The sequence below is a fragment of the Thunnus thynnus genome, chromosome 13 (assembly GCF_963924715.1).
Source record: "Thunnus thynnus chromosome 13, fThuThy2.1, whole genome shotgun sequence".
In the NCBI taxonomy this organism is placed as follows: domain Eukaryota; kingdom Metazoa; phylum Chordata; class Actinopteri; order Scombriformes; family Scombridae; genus Thunnus; species Thunnus thynnus.
Window position 1 is genome coordinate 30,473,215 of NC_089529.1, and position 21,501 is coordinate 30,494,715.

General features: G+C 37.5%; 3 protein-coding genes across 3 annotated transcripts; all 3 read left to right on the forward strand.

Moving 5' to 3' along the window:
• The first annotated feature begins 854 nt into the window (after positions 1-854).
• Positions 855-1,817, forward strand: LOC137196257 (odorant receptor 131-2-like). The gene has a single exon (XM_067609130.1). It carries the CDS (start codon positions 855-857, stop codon positions 1,815-1,817), a length of 963 nt encoding a protein of 320 aa, XP_067465231.1.
• Positions 1,818-10,130: 8,313 nt separating this feature from the next.
• Positions 10,131-12,172, forward strand: LOC137196258 (odorant receptor 131-2-like). The gene is made up of 2 exons (XM_067609131.1): positions 10,131-10,852; positions 12,079-12,172. Exons 1-2 carry the CDS (start codon positions 10,146-10,148, stop codon positions 12,170-12,172), a joined length of 801 nt encoding a protein of 266 aa, XP_067465232.1. The 5' UTR covers positions 10,131-10,145.
• A 2,120-nt stretch (positions 12,173-14,292) lies between these two features.
• On the forward strand, positions 14,293-15,553 carry LOC137196259 (odorant receptor 131-2-like). Its single transcript, XM_067609132.1, has one exon. It carries the CDS (start codon positions 14,591-14,593, stop codon positions 15,551-15,553), a length of 963 nt encoding a protein of 320 aa, XP_067465233.1. The 5' UTR covers positions 14,293-14,590.
• The last annotated feature ends 5,948 nt before the right edge of the window (positions 15,554-21,501 follow it).

Below are 21,501 nucleotides of genomic sequence, written 5' to 3' on the forward strand. Positions count from 1 at the left end.
TTATATTGTGTGTTCCTTTTGCACATTGTCTCACCTTGCCTTGTTGCTAAATAAACTTGCCTTGTCTAGTTTGGCGATGCCAGGCTAAGAAAAAGTATACTGGTATCCTAAATAACTTCCAACAACCATAACAGCAGTTGCATTAGAAGAGAATCGTTGTTACTTAGAGTTACAGCTTTGTATCTTGCAGTCAGGCCGGCAGGGTATGTGGACAGCAGGACAGACTCTAGAATGTACACAGTTATCTGCTGGACCAGCCACTTCAAAATAGCCTATTTTTATTAGAATGCTGGACTTTTTGTCAGGAGCAGACTGATTATCCACCTTAGTGTAGGTTGGACCGAGCTTCTGTACTGAATCTCCAGGCAACAGAATATACAATGACATGAACTAGAGTATTGAGTAAGAATTGTAAAGGGATTACATCATCCATCACTGTTTAACATTACTGATCTAGTTACCATACTTACATGTCATGGTATCACATGAAGTGGGTGTGAGGATTGAGATCTTAAAATGCATTTAAGGCCAGGCAAACCCTGCTGATCAGTTCCTCCCACATGGACTCAAGCACGGCCTCTAACCTGTTAACTGTCGGCACAGGGAACATGTATGTGGGTTATTTTCTATTTTACATGTGAACTCAACAGACATCTGCAAAGATGATGGGTTTTTACTGTTCTAAGGATAAAACTGTTTAATTGTGCTTTTGTGTCATAATTGCATTGAAATTTTAATGTTTTTTTGAGATCTTAAATGTGTTTTCCAGTTAGTCAAATTTACCATATAACAGGGTAAAACCCTTCAGATATATTATCTCATTTTCACAGGGGTCTGATAAATGCCTCCCTAATATGTCATATGCAACTCCATCTCAGACCAACATCACTGTTGGACTGCAGTACCGGAGACTACTGGAAATTGTGTTGTCTTCTGCTCCAATTACAGTGGCATGCTGTGTGTTTCTCTTCATTAATGGGATCATGCTTTTCACCTTGAGGAGTAAGTCTGTGTTTAGGGAGACCTCCCGTTATATTCTTCTGTATAATCTACTTTTTGCAGACACTGTGCAGATGGCACTAAGCCAGTTACTGTATCTACTGTCTGCTTGTAGAATATGGCTGACCTATCCTGTATGTGGTGTTCTCGCCATGCTCGCTGATCTCACAAATGAAGTGTCTCCTCTCACACTGGTGGTGATGTCTCTGGAGAGATATGTAGCTGTGTGCTACCCACTGAGGCACGCTACCATCATCACCATCAGAAACACAGGTGTGGCTATTGTTGTAGTTTGGGCGTTCAGTTCACTAAATGTTCTCATACAAGTTATTTTGCTGTTAGATTTTCCATTTGAAGAACTGGAGAGCCTGCAGATGAAAGACCATTGCTCTGACATAGCCATGTTTCTCAGCCCACTACCTGATCATTATAACAAAGCCTTCACTTGTTTCCTATTTGTATCAGCTGGTGTGACAGTAACTTGTTCCTATATTGGTGTGGTGATAGCAGCCAGGTCAGCCTCCACAGACAAAGCTTCAGCCCATAAAGCTCGTAACACACTGCTGCTGCACCTGGTGCAGCTGGGCCTCAGTCTTTCCTCAACTGTACATGACCCATTGATTATTGCCATGTCAAAATTCCTAGACAGAGTAGCAATTGGACGCATCCAGAGAGTTCTTTATGTATGTATTATCCTTCTCCCAAGATGTCTGAGTGCTCTAATCTATGGCATCAGAGACCAGACCATCAGACCCATCCTCATTTACCATCTATGCTGTCGATTGAAACTGCCAAGGCTGGGGTCTCACCCCAGGTGACATTGAATTATTCAAGCACTTTTGTGTATTTAAAGAGATATATATTAATTTGAAAGAAATATGAATGTCTTTAATGTCTTTAAAATTTAAATACAGAATGAAATAATGTAGTATTGCAACAGTACTTTATATCCTTCCTGAATTATCTATACTCTGCACATACTGTATTTGAGTTCATTGTTTTTTAATTGTTGGCAAATGCAATATGCAGAAGTGATTTTAATATCTGTAGATATTTTAGTGTAGTCAAACACTTCACTCTACATCAACATAGTCCCAACACTGTGGCAAAAACTTAAAGTCCCCCTCAACTCAAAAATATGTTCTTCTTATTCCCTCACTTGGATGTTTCATCTTCACTGAAAGTTTCTCTGTGCTCTGAGTATAAATGAATATGATTTATTAAGGTAAAATATTAAAAGAAAGGAAAAAAAAATACAATAAACAATAAAAAACACTACAGTGATAAAAAGAGGTAATAAGATAAAAAGAGGTAAAATCATGAGATAAGAAAGACACAACAGGTAGTAAAAACAGTCAAGAGGAAATACCAAAAGTTGAGTTAATTAAAAGCAAGACCATAAAAATAAGTTTTGAGCTGATTCTTGAAAATATCAAGGATGCTTGTCTTATATGTGGTGGGAGTTTGTTCCAGATCTTTGGTGTATAGCTGCAAAAAGCTGCCTCACCTTACTTTTTGCATTTTATTTGTGGCACATTTAACAAGCCAGTGTTAAGTGACCTAAGCGAACAGTTTGGAACATATTGGGCTTTAAAAACAAGTAAAAGAATTTTTTTAAAATATTTCCTCAATGTTACAGGTAGCCAGTGCAATGACACTAATACTGGTTTAATATGTTCCCTTTTCCTAGTGTTGGTTAAAATTCTTGCTGCTGACTTTTGAACGAGTTGCAGCCGATCAATGGTTTTATTTAGTAAACCAGTATAAAGTGTATTACAATAATCTAAGCGTGAACAAACAAAGGCAAGAGTGAGTTCCTTGGCATCCTCCAAAGTAAGGTAGGGTCTGACTCTTGCGATGTTTGTTTAATGATAAAAGGCTATCTTTGTAATGTTGTGGACATGACTTTTAAAATTCAATTCACAGTCAAGGATAACACCTAAGTTTTTTACTTCTAGTTTAATCTGTAGAGCCAGATTTCCAAGCCTGCTTGAAAGTTCTTCTCTCTGTGCATCTGTGCCAAATATAAGAGCTTCTGTTTTGTCTTTATTTAATTTAAATAGGTTACAACTCATCCACTGTGTAATGCTAGAGAGTAGATGTCAGTTTATATATATACTGTATATATTTACTATATCTAAAATTTTAATTATGAATTTTATGTATATATTTATATTACCTGTCTTTTGTGGTAGTTGTGTTTTTCTCATACATTCTATAGGTATTTGAGTTTTATCTTACCTTCTAACTTTGATTGTTATGCACAACAACACCAAGGTAACATCAATAAATTGACAATAAACCTGTTTCTGATTCTGATTTTAAGGACTTTCAACAAAGCATTTGCACTTTTTTGTGGAAAAACACATCAGACACAAATGATCAAAACAAATGATTTTTCTATACATTAACACACATCTGGAGGAGATCTTTGATGCTTGGCACACAGCAGCACTCAAAGATGATGAACCAGTTATTTGTCATCAGTTTCAATACTAATTTCCTTCATTAACCATTGGAAAATATTTTTTAAAGAAACATATTTTTAACTTAAAAAAAACATATTTGCTCTACTGCTCATCAAATATTCAAAATCCCTACAATGCAAAAAACCCTTGGCTCTAGAGAACAGAGGCCTTGCAAACTGAATATAAACCTCATTTACAGTGTCAGATGCAAGTATTTACATGGCTGAAGTTTCATGTTCAATCTAATCTTTTATCCTCATCTGTGACTTCAACCTGAGATAATTACATTCATACAATATCACAAACTGTACCAACAAACTCACAAAGGCGTTTTAAAAGAAACAATCCTCATTTTGTTATTTTGGAAACTTGGGGAGTATTCCTGTGAAATCCCACTATTAATATTAAAGCTGCAAGCAGCGTTGAACGGGCCCTCACGCCTCCGCACACGTCAGGCCGCAACGCAATCGAAGGGCTTCTGTCACGGGCATGTAGATGTCTTCAAACCCGAGCTGTTTTCAGACAGTGCGAGAAGGATTTAAACATCACTTCCTTTGTCCACTATTTTACCTGCTGCTGGGGCTGCTTTGCTGAAATTTCGAAGGGGGCGCTATTCAGCCAGTTTTCATCACTGATGGAATAATGTCATGTAGACTTGTTCAGGCCGGGAGAAGTTTGGTGCAGACTGGAGCATTTACAATAAAGTTATAGCGACTTCCTCTGTCATGGCAAAACATCAAATCTCAACAGTGTGAGAATTTTCTGCAGTGTAAGACGTGTCTGTCTTGCTCACACCTGTGTCATCAAAATGATGCAAGTTTTGGGCCCATTCACTTGGATTTCAATTAGTAAATTGAAAACCCCTGATGAGTTTGTGTGTAAAACAAATTAATTTCCTAATTTTCATCAAGTATAATTTTAGAAAAGTAAAAACTTTTGACCCACATGACCTGGTCAAAGTTTAATTGAAATGTGTACTGTCAGGTGTGTAGAGACAATAAGTAACTGCAGCTGGACACAGAAAAATACTCATATATTTGAATGGAGAGTGTGAGCGAACCGCTAGGTGCTCGGGCCCTAATAAAGGAAAAACTGCAGTACAGAGCTACAAATTTTAGTTTTGATGGTATTTTTCTACAGCACTTTATCACTAAACTGTCACCCTTACTCCATTTTTTCTCTTCCCCTCATAGATCATCCCCACTACTGAATTGTAAATATAAGACCTATACTTATTGTTAAATAAATGACAATAACACCAAACTTCATACAAAGTTTGTATATAATGTACTGTATGTATATAGGCCTTTCTACTGTATCCTACAAAAATGAGCTGCATTCAACTCCCACACCAGTGGCGGCTGGTGACTCAAAAAATTGGGGAGGGCAGGAGGAAAACCAACTTACCGCATCAAACTATATCATTGTCCCCCACCTGATGAAATCAGAGGGGTGGGGGGCAATTTTATATGCCAATAAAACAATTTGCTTTTAAAAACAAAAACCCCTGAGTGGTGTAAAGGCTGCTTCTTTAAAGACATTTAACATATACATATTGTTTCTAAGCAAAGAAGAGCTCATTTTAGCCATGGACTGGTTCAGATGAGTGATTTTACCAACAAAATGAAATTCAAGTTTATAGTATTGTTCTATTGTGACAACAGATTTATGTTCTCATCAAAAACAGACAAGATATCACATGATTTACACGTGTTTCCTATGTATTTTCTTAGTATACAGAAATATATAAAGTACCCCAAAGCTTATAATGTGATACAAGTTCATATCAGTGCTGAATACTAGAAAGACTGAACACTAAAAACATTCACAGATCTAAAAGTGTAGATTCACATCAGAAAGTATTAATGCATGTATCAAATACATGACTTACACACTCTTATCTATGTGCACGACATACAAAATATAGTCCACAAAGTTGACATGTTAACACTAGGGGTGCAACGGATCACAAAACTCACGGTTCAGATCATATCATTTTTAGGATCAGCAAAAAAAGACAAATAAAACTTTGTTTTCTATTTATTCTGTAACACACTTACAACATGAAACAGCAATGAACTTTTGCCCATGGTCTTAAATGAAAACATTCAAGACAAACAACATTTAAGATGTCCAATGTTTAAATAAACTAAAGCTCAGCTGCAGCACATCAGACAGCAGGTAAACATACCTACAGATGTCACTTCAGACCCCTTAGATGCTGTTTTGATTGTCACCCTTCAAAATCCCTGTTAGTGACACACTGTCTGCCCATGACTTGTACTTACAGCAGTTTGTTTACTTTGTATTAAATGAGATGTTAAATTTTGCAATTAATGCGCAGTTCATATGCCTGCCGAACCGTGGGGGGCGATCCGTACGGATCACCTATCAACTACAATCAGTTAAACCACTAGTTAACACTTGTTATTCTAGTTACTTTAAGCTTATTACTCAATATACAGCTCAGCTTAAAAACAAACTAAAGAAACTGTCAGAAGCAAGCAGCCAGACCTCCTGCACACTCATTCACTAATCATACAACATCAACGGGTGACTGAACAATCACTCAATTAAAAACGGGATCAATTCCACATGAATGAGTGAGCCCAGACAGCTCACTGTAACTTCAACAAGCAAACTACCCACAACACCTTATATATATATATCTGCTGCATTCTGGTTAAGGAAATAAATTCACACAACAGCCACACAGAGAGACATTTAACCATCAGAGATGAAATTAGCAACCAAAGAGACAGAGAGAGAGAAGCTGTATCTGACTCATGTTATTTGATGTCTTCTTCTTTCTTTCATGGAGATGAAGTATTCATGTCATAACATCCATTTGTGGCTGTTGGTCGGCTTGTTTGTTAGTTAACAGAACTTTATGGCTGCTGCTTTACCAGTCTGATATCATTAGCAACAATGACAAACAAGCTAACTCTCCTGGTTGTTTCTCCAGTTGCTTCTCTCTCCAGCCGCTCCCTGGCGGTGTCCTGCTGCTGCTGCGCTGCACAGTCCAGATCATTTCTCCCATTAGTTTGACAACAGTCCTTAATAGTCCTTCCATGGATGTATAAAGAGTCCTTCAGGCTGCTACAACAAGCTAGCTGTTGCATTGGCTAACGCAAGGAGCTATCTACTGCTGCTACTCTGCCTTACAGTGGAGAGAATGGAAGATGAATTCTGGAAACTATCATTGGACCAACTCGATGTCAATATTGCATTCTGGTTGTTGATTGGTTAGGGAGACCGTCCTCCCTTGGAGCATCATTTTACGTGTCTCCACCAAAGAAGAGAGAAAAAATATGTACTACTGCTTCTACTAATTCCTATTCCTACTAATAATAATAATAATGATACTGAGATTCGGTAATGGTTTATTTCAACCAAATATTCTTCTTTATATCTTGATGTCCCTCTTGTTTCTCAAAAAATAGAGGAGGATCAACCTCCTTTTTTTGTAGGAAATTTTGGTTGCGAATCAATTGATACAGGTTTGAAAGTGGTCAGACTTATAGTTTAGACGTCAGAAGCATCAGTTTGACACAAAGTCCATGCCCAGAGATTGCCTCCCCATTGGTTTACATTGTAAGGTGCAATGTGGCACTGCAACTTTCAGGGCTTATGAAATCTAAACCGTTCAAGTTATTACAAAGTTTTTAACAACTTTTGTTCAGCACAGTGTCATAAATCATGTATTAAAGTTTGAAGCCGATACCATTAATGTCCTCAGAGGAGATAGAGTTTGTTCAGGGTCCAAAATTAGGGAAAAGTCGTATTTTCATGTGTGTATTGTGGACTTCCTGTTGGATTTAGGTCAGGCGTGTCAGCATATGATTTGTAGTTCTTGATGAGACAAATAATTGAGTTTTGGTTCAATCTCTCTACGGCATTCCTACGGGCCATGGCAGCCATTTTAATTACATAGGTGGCGCTCTCAAGCACAGTTTGGCACTTTGGGGCTTAATTTTTACATTTTATCAAACATTTCACTAGACCTGATGTGCATGCCAAATTTGGTGAGTTTTTGAGCATGTTTAGGAGGTCAATTTTAGGGTTTAAGTGGCATAATAAAAAGAAAGAAAGAAAGAAAGAAAGAAAGAAAGAAAGAAAGAAAGAAAAAGAACAGATACAAGAGGGTCTTCGCCCCTTTGGGTCTCAGGCCCTAATTAAGTGTTTGACCCATCATTAGGCCAGTTGGTATCAGGCTGTGCTCTAATAAATCTACCAAGCCCTCTGATACAACAGATACTCAGCTGCTTATTCAGGCATTATACTGGTAATTAAAAGATCCAATATAAGCGATGGGGGACAAAATCCACAGTCCTTGTTTTGTGTGAAAAGTTAATCAAAAGTTTATCTTCAGCTTATTCTCTATGGTCTACTGTAGGGAATATTAAGTGTTCAATACAGTGCATTAGAATTACAACTTTGGCTAGGTATTGCAACGGGAATATACATTTTTTTCCATAGTTATTCATGGTCAGAACTCATTACATTTTGATTTTCACTAACAAAGACCATGCCAACGAAGATATGAGTTTGAAATGACTGTAGGATGAGGGATGCAGGGTAAGGGATGAAGGGATGAAGGGATGAAAGGATAAGGGATGAGGGGATGAGGGATGAAGGGATGAGGGTGTAGGTAAAGGTATGCATGTGGGCGTTTCTGATATCGTTTGTGTCATGGTGGTTATAGGTAAAGTATGCAGGGGAGGACCAGCAGCCGAGGATTTTAATGCTGCGGTTGGGGATTCCTTGCCTTGAAGCTGTGGATGCAGCTCCAATACGGAATGAATTTCCAGAGTATAGTTTGGGTGGTATTCCTGATCTGGTTAGTACTTGGAGCATGTGGTGGTGGAACCAGAAGCATGTGGCCAAATTGCCCGTCTCTGTGATGAACAGAGAATCACCAGTAGGAACATGGATTCCAGGATTTTATCAATGTAAGGGGATAGATAACCTGTACAGAGAGTTCTGATGCAGCGGGCAAGGAGGTTTGAAGTGTGGGGCGAACATTTTGGCAAGAGATGTGGTTCAGCCTTACGGAGACCTTTGATCAACATGCTGATGTATGAGTGGGACAAGGCTGAACACGATGCTCCTGAGGACAGTCTTATGAAGAAGTTGATTCCGCTGATGTAGACCTGTATAGTGGAAGACTTAATCTTGAGGATAAAATGGGCAAATGTGATAAACCTGGAGAGGGTCACGACGTCAAGTGAGGTGAATGGAAGGCCACGGGAGGCATGGAAACCTTTGAAGCAGTTCCATCCGGTCAAATATGATGAGAATGTTCAGGGCGCAAGGCTGTAGAGGATCATATCTCGTGAGGTGATAACTTAATGTTTATGTTCAATGTCAACTGAAGATGGTGGCTGAAAACGGTGGGACTAGGGTCAGAAGAGGGTCAGCGTCTGGTGCCAATTGTTTTAATTTCTGAAATGAGAAACGAGACAGAGGGAGAGAGAGGGAGAGAGAGAGACAGTCTGTCACGGGTCATGTGAAAACTGAGACAAAGGGGAAAGAAACTTTTAAGACTATATTCAGACCAACTCAGACAGTGCGCGAAAATGCCTGTCCTCCCATTCATTTGAATGGGAGTAGTGCGTTTCAGCTGCAGGTGTTTTGGCTGCTGACTTGTTCATGAAATGTTCTATGTAAATAAACTTGCCTGTCCGAGTTTGGCGATGCCAGGCTAAGAAAAAGTATACTGGTATCCTAAATATTTTCCAACAACCATAACAGCAGTTGCATTAGAAGAGAGTCGTTGTTACTTAGAGTTACAGCTTTGTATCTTGCAGTCAGGCCGGCAGGGTATGTGGACAGCAGGACAGACTCTAGAATGTACACAGTTATCTGCTGGACCAGCCACTTCAAAATAGCCTATTTTTATTAGAATCCCAGACTTTTTGTCAGGAGCAGACTGATTATCCACCTTAGTGAGGGCTAGACCAGGCTTCTCTACTGAATCTCCAGGCAACAGAATATACAATGACATGAACTAGAGTACTGAGTAAGAGTTGTAAAGGGATTACATCATCTATCACTGTTTAACATTACTGATCTCATGATATCACATGAAGTGGGTGTGAGGATTGAAATCTTAAAATGCATTTAAGGCCAGGCAAACCCTGCAGATCAGTTCCTCCCACATGGACTCAAGCACGGCCTCTAACCTGCTAACTGTTGACACAGGGAACATGTATGTGGATTATTTTCTTTTTTACATGTGAACTCAACAGACATTTCTGCAAAGATGATGGGTTTTTACTGTTCTAAGGGTAAAACTGTTTAATTGTGCTTTTGTGTCATAATTGCATTGAAATTTTTATGTTTTTTTTTTTTGAGATCTTAAATGTGTTTTCCAGTTAGTCAAATTTACTGTATAACAGGGTAAAACCCTTCAGATATATCTCATTTTCATGACGGACCGATAAATGTCTCTCTAATATGTCATATGCAACTCCATCTCAGACCAACATCACTGTTGGACTGCAGTACCGGAGACTACTGGAAATTGTGTTGTTTTCTGCTCCAATTACAGTGGCATGCTGTGTGTTTCTCTTCATTAATGGGATCATGCTTTTCACCTTGAGGAGTAAGTCTGTGTTTAGGGAGACCTCCCGTTATATTCTTCTGTATAACCTACTTTTTGCAGACACTGTGCAGATGGCACTAAGCCAGTTACTGTATCTACTGTCTGCTTGTAGAATATGGCTGACCTATCCTGTATGTGGTTTTCTCGCCATGCTCGCTGATCTCACAAATGAAGTGTCTCCTCTCACACTGGTGGTGATGTCTCTGGAGAGATATGTAGCTGTGTGCTACCCACTGAGGCACGCTACCATCATCACCATCAAAAACACAGGTGTGGCTATTGTTGTAGTTTGGGCGTTCAGTTCACTAAATGCTCTCATACAAGTTATTTTGCTGTTAGATTTTCCATTTGAAGAACTGGAGAGCCTGCAGATGAAAGACTATTGCTCTGACATAGCCATGTTTCTTGGCCCAATGTCTGATCATTATAACAAAGCCTTCACTTGTTTTCTGTTTGCATTAGCTGGTGTGACAGTAACTTGTTCCTATATTGGTGTGATGATAGCAGCCAGGTCAGCCTCCACAGACAAAGCTTTAGCCCATAAAGCTCGTAACACACTGCTGCTGCACCTGGTGCAGCTGGGCCTCAGTCTTTCCTCAACTGTACATGACCCATTGCTTATTGCCATGTCAAAATTCCTAGACAGAGTAGCAATTTCACGCATCCATAGTATTATTTATGTATGTATTATCCTTCTCCCAAGATGTCTGAGTGCTCTAATCTATGGCATCAGAGACCAGACCATCAGACCCATCCTCATTTACCATCTATGCTGTCGATTGAAACTGACAAGGCTGGGGTCTCAACCTACATGACATTGAATTATTCAAGCATTATTCTTATTTTAAGAGATATACATATATATATATATATATATATATATATATTAATTTGAAAGAAATATGAATGTCTTTAATGTCTTTAAAATTTAAATACAGAATCAAATAATGTAGTATTGCAACAGTACTTTATATCCTTCCTGAATTATCTATACTCTGCACATACTGTATTTGAGTTCATTGTTTTTTAATTGTTGGCAAATGCAAATGCAGAAGTGATTTTAATATTTGTAGATATTTTAGTGTAGTCAAACACTTCACTCTACATCAACATAGTCCCAACACTGTGGCAAAAACTTAAAGTCCCCCTCCACTCAAAAATGTGTTCTTCTTATTCCCTCACTTGGATGTTTCATCTTCACTTTGAAGAATGATGTATGGTCACATTCATCTGCTGAAAGTTTCTCTGTGCTCTGAGTATAAATGAATATGATTTATTAAGGTAAAACATTAAAAGAAAGGGAAAAAAAGAAATACAATAAACAATAAAAAACACTACAGTGATAAAAAGAGGTAAAATCATGAGATAAGAAAGATAAAACAGGTAGTAAAAACAGTAAAGAGCAAATAAAAAGTTGAGTTAATTAAAAGCAAGACTCTTGCGATGTTTATTTAATGATAAAAGGCTATCTTTGTAATGTTGTGGACATGACTTTTAAAATTCAATTCACAGTCAAGGATAACACCTAAGTTTTTTACTTCTGGTTTAATCTGTAGAGCCAGATTTCCAAGCCTGCTTGAAAGTTCTTCTCTCTGTGCATCTGTGCCAAATATAAGAGCTTCTGTTTTGTCTTTATTTAATTTAAATAGGTTACAACTCATCCACTGTGTAATGCTAGAGAGTAGATGTCAGTTTATATATATACTGTATATATTTACTATATCTAAAATTTTAATTATGAATTTTATGTATATATTTATATCACCTGTCTTTTGTGGTAGTTGTGTTTTTCTCATACATTCTATAGGTATTTGAGTTTTATCTTACCTTCTAACTTTGATTGTTATGCCCAACAACACCAAGGTAACATCAATAAATTGACAATAAACCTGTTTCTGATTCTGATTTTAAGGACTTTCAACAAAGCATTTGCACTTTTTTGTGGAAAAACACATCAGACACAAATGATCAAAACAAATGATTTTTCTATACATTAACACACATCTGGAGGAGATCTTTGATGCTTGGCACACAGCAGCACTCAAAGATGATGAACCAGTTATTTGTCATCAGTTTCAATACTAATTTCCTTCATTAACCATTGGAAAATATTTTTTAAAGAAACATATTTTTAACATAAAAAACATATTTGCTCTACTGCTCATCAAATATTCAAAATCCCTACAATGCAAAAAACCCTGGCTCTAGAGAACAGAGGCCTTGCAAACTGAATATAAACCTAATTTACAGTGTCAGATGCAAGTATTTACATGGCTGAAGTTCTGTGTTCAATCTAATCTTTTATCCTCATCTGTTACTTCAACCTGAGAAAATTATATTCATACAATATCACAAAATGTACCAACAAACTCATGAAGGCATTTTACAAGAAACAATCCTCATTTTGTTATTTTGGAAACTTGGGGAGCATTCCTATGAAATCCCAGTATTAATATTAAATGTTTGACCCATCATTAGGCCGGTCAATATCAGACTGTGCTCTAATAAATGTACCAAACCCTCTGATACAACAGATACTCAGCTGCTTATTCAGGCATTATGCTGGTAATTAAAAGATCCAATATAAGTGATGGGGGACAAAATCCACAGTCCTCGTTTTGTGCAAAAAGTTAATTAAAAGTTTATGTTAAGCTAATTCTCTATGGTCTACTGTAGGGAATGTTAAGTGTTCAATATAGTGCATTAGAATCATAACTTTGGCCAGGTATTGCAACAGGAATATATATTGTTTCTATAATTATTTATGGTCAGAACACATTTTGATTAAAAGTTTTCTGTCTTTTTTATTGTTTGCAATTTCAATGGGGACAAGGTCTATGATGATTGTTTATATATCTCAGTCTAATACCCATTTTACTGTATTTGAACATTAAGCCCATTACAATGGATTCCCAAATCCACAGCAACAACCAACAGACCCAGACTGTAACTGCCTTGACCAGCTACACGCCCAGCCAGAATATTTTCTCAAATATGTGTGATTGGACGAGAGTATTACCCATAGAGTCCAGTAGAGGGTGGAGCCTGCGTGAGATAGAACCAAAGTAACTGTTTTTGGAGCCAAAGAAGAGGAATTAAAAGTCAGCACTCAGCTTCAATCGATAATGTTAAAAACCACAAACTAAGCCACAAATCTTGGTGTAATCATGGACTCAGACCTGAATTTCAACAGCCACATTAAGACAATTACAAAGTCAGCTGAAGAATGTATCAAGGATTAAAAGACTTATGTCTCAACAGGATTTGGAAAAACTTGTCCATGAATTTATCTCCAGTAGACTTGATTAGTGTAACACCGTCTTTACATTTCTCCCTAAAAATATCGATCAGACAGCTGCAGCTGATTCAGAACGCTGCTGCTCGAGTCCTCACTAAGACCAAGACAGTGGATCATACAACTCCAGTTCTCCGATCTTTACACTGACTTCCTGTCTGTCAAAGAATTGATTTTAAAATACTGCTGTTGTTTTATAAAGCACTGACTGGTTTAGGGCCAAAATACACTTTTGGTCTGCTGTTATGTTGTGAACCATCCAGACCTCTCAGGTCATCTGGGACATCTATGATCCACATATTTGAACAAACTCCCAGAAAACTGCAGGTCTTTAATGACTGTTTTTGATTGTATTTAAGTGTCCTTATATTGTGTGTTCCTTTTGCACATTGTCTCACCTTGCCTTGTTGCTAAATAAACTTGCCTTGTCTAGTTTGGCATTGCCAGGCTAAGAAAAAGTATACTGGTATCCTAAATAATTTCCAACAACCATAACAGCAGTTGCATTAGAAGAGAGTCGTTGTTACTTAGAGTTACAGCTTTGTATCTTGCAGTCAGGCCGGCAGGGTATGTGGACAGCAGGACAGACTCTAGAATGTACACAGTTATCTGCTGGACCAGCCACTTCAAAATAGCCTATTTTTATTAGAATGCTGGACTTTTTGTCAGGAGCAGACTGATTATCCACCTTAGTGTAGGTTGGACCGAGCTTCTGTACTGAATCTCCAGGCAACAGAATATACAATGACATGAACTAGAGTATTGAGTAAGAATTGTAAAGGGATTACATCATCTATCACTGTTTAACATTACTGATCTATTTACCATACTTACATGTCATGGTATGACATGAAGTGGGTGTGAGGATTGAGATCTTAAAATGCATTTAAGGCCAGGCAAACCCTGCAGATCAGTTCCTCCCACATGGACTCAAGCACGGCCTCTAACCTGCTAACTGTCGGCACAGGGAACATGTATGTGGGTTATTTTCTTTTTTACATGTGAACTCAACAGACATTTCTGCAAAGATGATGGGTTTTTACTGTTCTAAGGGTAAAACTGTTTAATTGTGCTTTTGTGTCATAATTGCATTGAAATTTTTATGTTTTTTTTTTTGAGATCTTAAATGTGTTTTCCAGTTAGTCAAATTTACTGTATAACAGGGTAAAACCCTTCAGATATATCTCATTTTCATGACGGACCGATAAATGTCTCTCTAATATGTCATATGCAACTCCATCTCAGACCAATATCACTGTTGGACCGCAGTACCGGAGACTACTGGAAATTGTGTTGTCTTCTGCTCCAATTACAGTGGCATGCTGTGTGTTTCTCTTCATTAATGGGATCATGCTTTTCACCTTGAGGAGTAAGTCTGTGTTTAGGGAGACCTCCCGTTATATTCTTCTGTATAATCTACTTTTTGCAGACACTGTGCAGATGGCACTAAGCCAGTTACTGTATCTACTGTCTGCTTGTAGAATATGGCTGACCTATCCTGTATGTGGTTTTCTCACCATGCTCACTGATCTCACAAATGAAGTGTCTCCTCTCACACTGGTGGTGATGTCTCTGGAGAGATATGTAGCTGTGTGCTACCCACTGAGGCACGCTACCATCATCACCATCAGAAACACAGGTGTGGCTATTGTTGTAGTTTGGGCGTTCAGTTCACTAAATGTTCTCATACAAGTTATTTTGCTGTTAGATTTTCCATTTGAAGAACTGGAGAGCCTGCAGATGAAAGACTATTGCTCTGACATAGCCATGTTTCTTGGCCCAATGTCTGATCATTATAACAAAGCCTTCACTTGTTTTCTGTTTGTATTAGCTGGTGTGACAGTAACTTGTTCCTATATTGGTGTGGTGATAGCAGCCAGGTCAGCCTCCACAGACAAAGCTTCAGCCCATAAAGCTCGTAACACACTGCTGCTGCACCTGGTTCAGCTGGGCCTCAGTCTTTCCTCAACTGTACATGAGCCATTGATTATTGCCATGTCAAAATTCCTAGACAGATTAACACATTTGCGCATCCATAGTATTATTTATGTATGTATTATCCTTCTCCCAAGATGTCTGAGTGCTCTAATCTATGGCATCAGAGACCAGACCATCAGACCCATCCTCATTTACCATCTATGCTGTCGATTGAAACTGACAAGGCTGAGGTCTCACCCTACATGACATTGAATTATTCAAGCATTATTCTTATTTTAAGAGATATATATATATATATATTAATTTGAAAGAAATATGAATGTCTTTAATGTCTTTAAAATTTAAATACAAAATAAAATAATGTAGTATTGCAACAGTACTTTATATCCTTCCTGAATTATCTATACTCTGCACATACTGTATTTGAGTTCATTGTTTTTTAATTGTTGGCAAATGCAAATGCAGAAGTGATTTTAATATTTGTAGATATTTTAGTGTAGTCAAACACTTCACTCTACATCAACATAGTCCCAACACTGTGGCAAAAACTTAAAGTCCCCCTCAACTCAAAAATGTGTTCTTCTTATTCCCTCACTTGGATGTTTCATCTTCACTTTGAAGAATGATGTATGGTCACATTCATCTGCTGAAAGTTTCTCTGTGCTCTGAGTATAAATGAATATGATTTATTAAGGTAAAATATTAAAAGAAAGGGAAAAAAAGAAATACAATAAACAATAAAAAAAACATTACAGTGATAAAAAGAGGTAATAAGATAAAAAGAGGTAAAATCATGAGATAAGAAAGATAAAACAGGTAGTAAAAACAGTAAAGAGCAAATAAAAAGTTGAGTTAATTAAAAGCAAGAGCATAAAAATAAGTTTTGAGCTGATTCTTGAAAATATCAAGGATGCTTGTCTTATATGTGGTGGGAGTTTGTTCCAGATCTTTGGTGTATAGCTGCAAAAAGCTGCCTCACCTTACTTTTTGCATTTTATTTGTGGCACATTTAGCAAGCCAGTGTTAAGTGACCTAAGCGAACGGTTTGGAACATATTGGGCTCTAAAAACAAGTAAAAGATTTTTTAAAAATCTTTCCTCAATGTTACAGGTAGCCAGTGCAATGACACTAATACTGGTTTAATATGTTCCCTTTTCCTAGTGTTGGTTAAAATTCTTGCTGCTGATTTTTGAACGAGTTGCAGCCGATCAATGGTTTTATTTAGTAAACCAGCGTTAAAAAACAAAGGCAAGAGTGAGTTTCTTGGCATCCTCCAAAGTAAGGTAGGGTCTGACTCTTGCGATGTTTGTTAAATATATAAAAGGCTATCTTTGTAATGTTGTGGACATGACTTTTAAAATTCAATTCACAGTCAAGGATAACACCTAAGTTTTTTACTTCTGGTTTAATCTGTAGAGCCAGATTTCCAAGCCTGCTTGAAAGTTCTTCTCTCTGTGCATCTGTGCCAAATATAAGAGCTTCTGTTTTGTCTTTATTTAATTTAAGTAGGTTACAACTCATCCACTGTGTAATGCTAGAGAGTAGATGTCAGTTTATATATATACTGTATATATTTACTATATCTAAAATTTTAATTATGAATTTTATGTATATATTTATATTACCTGTCTTTTGTGGTAGTTGTGTTTTTCTCATACATTGTATAGGTATTTGAGTTTTATCTTACCTTCTAACTTTGATTGTTATGCACAACAACACCAAGGTAACATCAATAAATTGACAATAAACCTGTTTCTGATTCTGATTTTAAGGACTTTCAACAAAGCATTTGCACTTTTTTGTGGAAAAACACATCAGACACAAATGATCAAAACAAATGATTTTTCTATACATTAACACACATCTGGAGGAGATCTTTGATGCTTGGCACACAGCAGCACTCAAAGATGATGAACCAGTTATTTGTCATCAGTTTCAATAATAATTTCCTTCATTAACCATTGGAAAATATTTTTTAAAGAAACATATTTTTAACTTAAAAAAAACATATTTGCTCTACTGCTCATCAAATATTCAAAATCCCTACAATGCAAAAAACCCTTGGCTCTAGAGAACAGAGGCCTTGCAAACTGAATATAAACCTCATTTACAGTGTCAGATGCAAGTATTTACATGGCTGAAGTTTCATGTTCAATCTAATCTTTTATCCTCATCTGTGACTTCAACCTGAGATAATTACATTCATACAATATCACAAACTGTACCAACAAACTCACAAAGGCGTTTTAAAAGAAACAATCCTCATTTTGTTATTTTGGAAACTTGGGGAGTATTCCTGTGAAATCCCACTATTAATATTAAAGCTGCAAGCAGCGTTGAACGGGCCCTCACGCCTCTGCACACGTCAGGCCGCAACGCAATCGAAGGGCTTCTGTCACGGGCATGCAGATGTCTTCAAACCCGAGCTGTTTTCAGACAGTGCGAGAAGGATTTAAACATCACTTCCTTTGTCCACTATTTTACCTGCTGCTGGGGCTGCTTTGCTGAAATTTCGAAGGGGGCGCTATTCAGCCAGTCTTCATCACTGATGGAATAATGTCATGTAGACTTGTTCAGGCCGGGAGAAGTTTGGTGCAGACTGGAGCATTTACAATAAAGTTATAGCGACTTCCTCTGTCATGGCAAAACATCAAATCTCAACAGTGTGAGAATTTTCTGCAGTGTAAGACGTGTCTGTCTTGCTCACACCTGTGTCATCAAAATGATGCAAGTTTTGGGCCCATTCACTTGGATTTCAATTAGTAAATTGAAAACCCCTGATGAGTTTGTGTGTAAAACAAATTAATTTCCTAATTTTCATCAAGTATAATTTTAGAAAAGTAAAAACTTTTGACCCACATGACCTGGTCAAAGTTTGATTGAAATGTGTACTGTCAGGTGTGTAGAGACAATAAGTAACTGCAGCTGGACACAGAAAAATACTCATATATTTGAATGGAGAGTGTGAGCAAACCGCTAGGTGCTCGGGCCCTAATAAAGGAAAAACTGCAGTACAGAGCTACAAATTTTAGTTTTGATGGTATTTTTCTACAGCACTTTATCACTAAACTGTCACCCTCACTCCATTTTTTCTCTTCCCCTCATAGATCATCCCCACTACTGAATTGTAAATATAAGACCTATACTTATTGTTAAATAAATGACAATAACACCAAACTTCATACAAAGTTTGTATATAATGTACTGTATGTATATAGGCCTTTCTACTGTATCCTACAAAAATGAGCTGCATTCAACTCCCACACCAGTGGCGGCTGGTGACTCAAAAAATTGGGGAGGGCAGGAGGAAAACCAACTTACCGCATCAAACTATATCATTGTCCCCCACCTGATGAAATCAGAGGGGTGGGGGGCAATTTTATATGCCAATAAAACAATTTGCTTTTAAAAACAAAAACCCCTGAGTGGTGTAAAGGCTGCTTCTTTAAAGACATTTAACATATACATATTGTTTCTAAGCAAAGAAGAGCTCATTTTAGCCATGGACTGGTTCAGATGAGTGATTTTACCAACAAAATGAAATTCAAGTTTATAGTATTGTTCTATTGTGACAACAGATTTATGTTCTCATCAAAAACAGACAAGATATCACATGATTTACACGTGTTTCCTATGTATTTTCTTAGTATACAGAAATATATAAAGTACCCCAAAGCTTATAATGTGATACAGGAACAGATCAGTGCTGAATACTAGAAAGACTGAACACTAAAAACATTTACAGATCTAAAAGTGTAGATTCACATCAGAAAGTATTAATGCATGTATCAAATACATGACTTACACACTCTTATCTATGTGCACGACATACAAAATATAGTCCACAAAGTTGACATGTTAACACTAGGGGTGCAACGGATCACAAAACTCACAGTTCAGATCATATCATTTTTAGGATCAGCAAAAAAAGACAAATAAAACTTTGTTTTCTATTTATTCTGTAACACACTTACAACATGAAACAGCAATGAACTTTTGCCCATGGTCTTAAATGAAAACATTCAAGACAAACAACATTTAAGATGTCCAATGTTTAAATAAACTAAAGCTCAGCTGCAGCACATCAGACAGCAGGTAAACATACCTACAGATGTCACTTCAGACCCCTTAGATGCTGTTTTGATTGTCACCCTTCAAAATCCCTGTTAGTGACACACTGTCTCCCCATGACTTGTACTTACAGCAGTTTGTTTACTTTGTATTAAATGAGATGTTAAATTTTGCAATTAATGCGCAGTTCATATGCCTGCCGAACCGTGGGGGGCGATCCATACGGATCACCTATCAACTACAATCAGTTAAACCACTAGTTAACACTTGTTATTCTAGTTACTTTAAGCTTATTACTCAATATACGGCTCAGCTTAAAAACAAACTAAAGAAACTGTCAGAAGCAAGCAGCCAGACCTCCTGCACACTCATTCACTAATCATACAACATCAACAGGTGACTGAACAATCACTCAATTAAAAACGGGATCAATTCCACATGAATGAGTGAGCCCAGACAGCTCACTGTAACTTCAACAAGCAAACTACCCACAACACCTTATATATATATATCTGCTGCATTATGGTTAAGGAAATAAATTCACACAACAGCCACACAGAGAGACATTTAACCATCAGAGATGAAATTAGCAACCAAAGAGACAGAGAGAGAGAAACTGTATCTGACTCACGTTATTTGATGTCTTCTTCTTTCTATCATGGAGATGAAGTATTCATGTCATAACATCCATTTGTGACTGTTGGTCGGCTTGTTTGTTAGTTAACAGAACTTTATGGCTGCTGCTTTACCAGTCTGATATCATTAGCAACAATGACAAACAAGCTAACTCTCCTGGTTGTTTCTCCAGTTGCTTCTCTCTCCAGCCGCTCCCTGGCGGTGTCCTGCTGCTGCTGTGCTGCACAGTCCAGATCAATTCTCCCATTAGTTTAACAACAGTCCTTAACAGTCCTTCCATGGATGTGTAAAGAGTCCTTCAGGCTGCTACAACAAGCCAGCTGTTGCATTGGCTAACGCAAGGAGCTATCTACTGCTGCTACTCTGCCTTACAGTGGAGAGAATGGAAGATGAATTCTGGAAACTATCATTGGACCAACTCGATGTCAATATTGCATTCTGGTTGTTGATTGGTTAGGGAGACCGTCCTCCCTTGGAGCATCATTTTACGTGTCTCCTCCAAAGAAGAGAGAAAAAATATGTACTACTGCTGCTACTAATTCCTATTCCTACTAATAATAATAATAATGATACTGAGATTCGGTAATGGTTTATTTCAACCAAATATTCTTCTTTATATCTTGATGTCCCTCTTGTTTCTCAAAAAATAGAGGAGGATCAACCTCCTTTTTTTTGTAGGAAATTTTGTTGCGAATCAATTGATACAGGTTTGAAAGTTGTCAGACTTATAGTTTAGACGTCAGAAGCATCAGTTTGACACAAAGTCCATGCCCAGAGATTGCCTCCCCATTGGTTTACATTGTAAGGTGCAATGTGGCACTGCAACTTTCAGGGCTTATGAAATCTAAACCGTTCAAGTTATTACAAAGTTTTTAACAACTTTTGTTCAGCACAGTGTCATAAATCATGTATTAAAGTTTGAAGCCGATACCATTAACGTCCTCAGAGGAGATAGAGTTTGTTCAGGGTCCAAAATTAGGGAAAAGTCGTACTTTCATGTGTGTATTGTGGACTTCCTGTTGGATTTAGGTCAGGCGTGTCAGCATATGATTTGTAGTTCTTGATGAGACAAATAATTGAGTTTTGGTTCAATCTCTCTATGGCATTCCTACGGGCCATGGCAGCCATTTTAATTACATAGGTGGCGCTCTCAAGCACAGTTTGGCACTTTGGGGCTTAATTTTTACATTTTATCAAACATTTCACTAGACCTGATGTGCATGCCAAATTTGGTGAGTTTTTGAGCATGTTTAGGAGGTCAATTTTAGGGTTTAAGTGGCATAATAAAAAGAAAGAAAGAAAGAAAAAAAGAAAGAAAGAAAGAAAGAAAGAAAGAAAGAAAGAAAGAAAGAAAGAAAAAGAACAGATACAAGAGGGTCTTCGCCCCTTTGGGTCTCAGGCCCTAATTAAGTGTTTGACCCATCATTAGGCCGGTTGGTATCAGGCTGTGCTCTAATAAATCTACCAAGCCCTCTGATACAACAGAT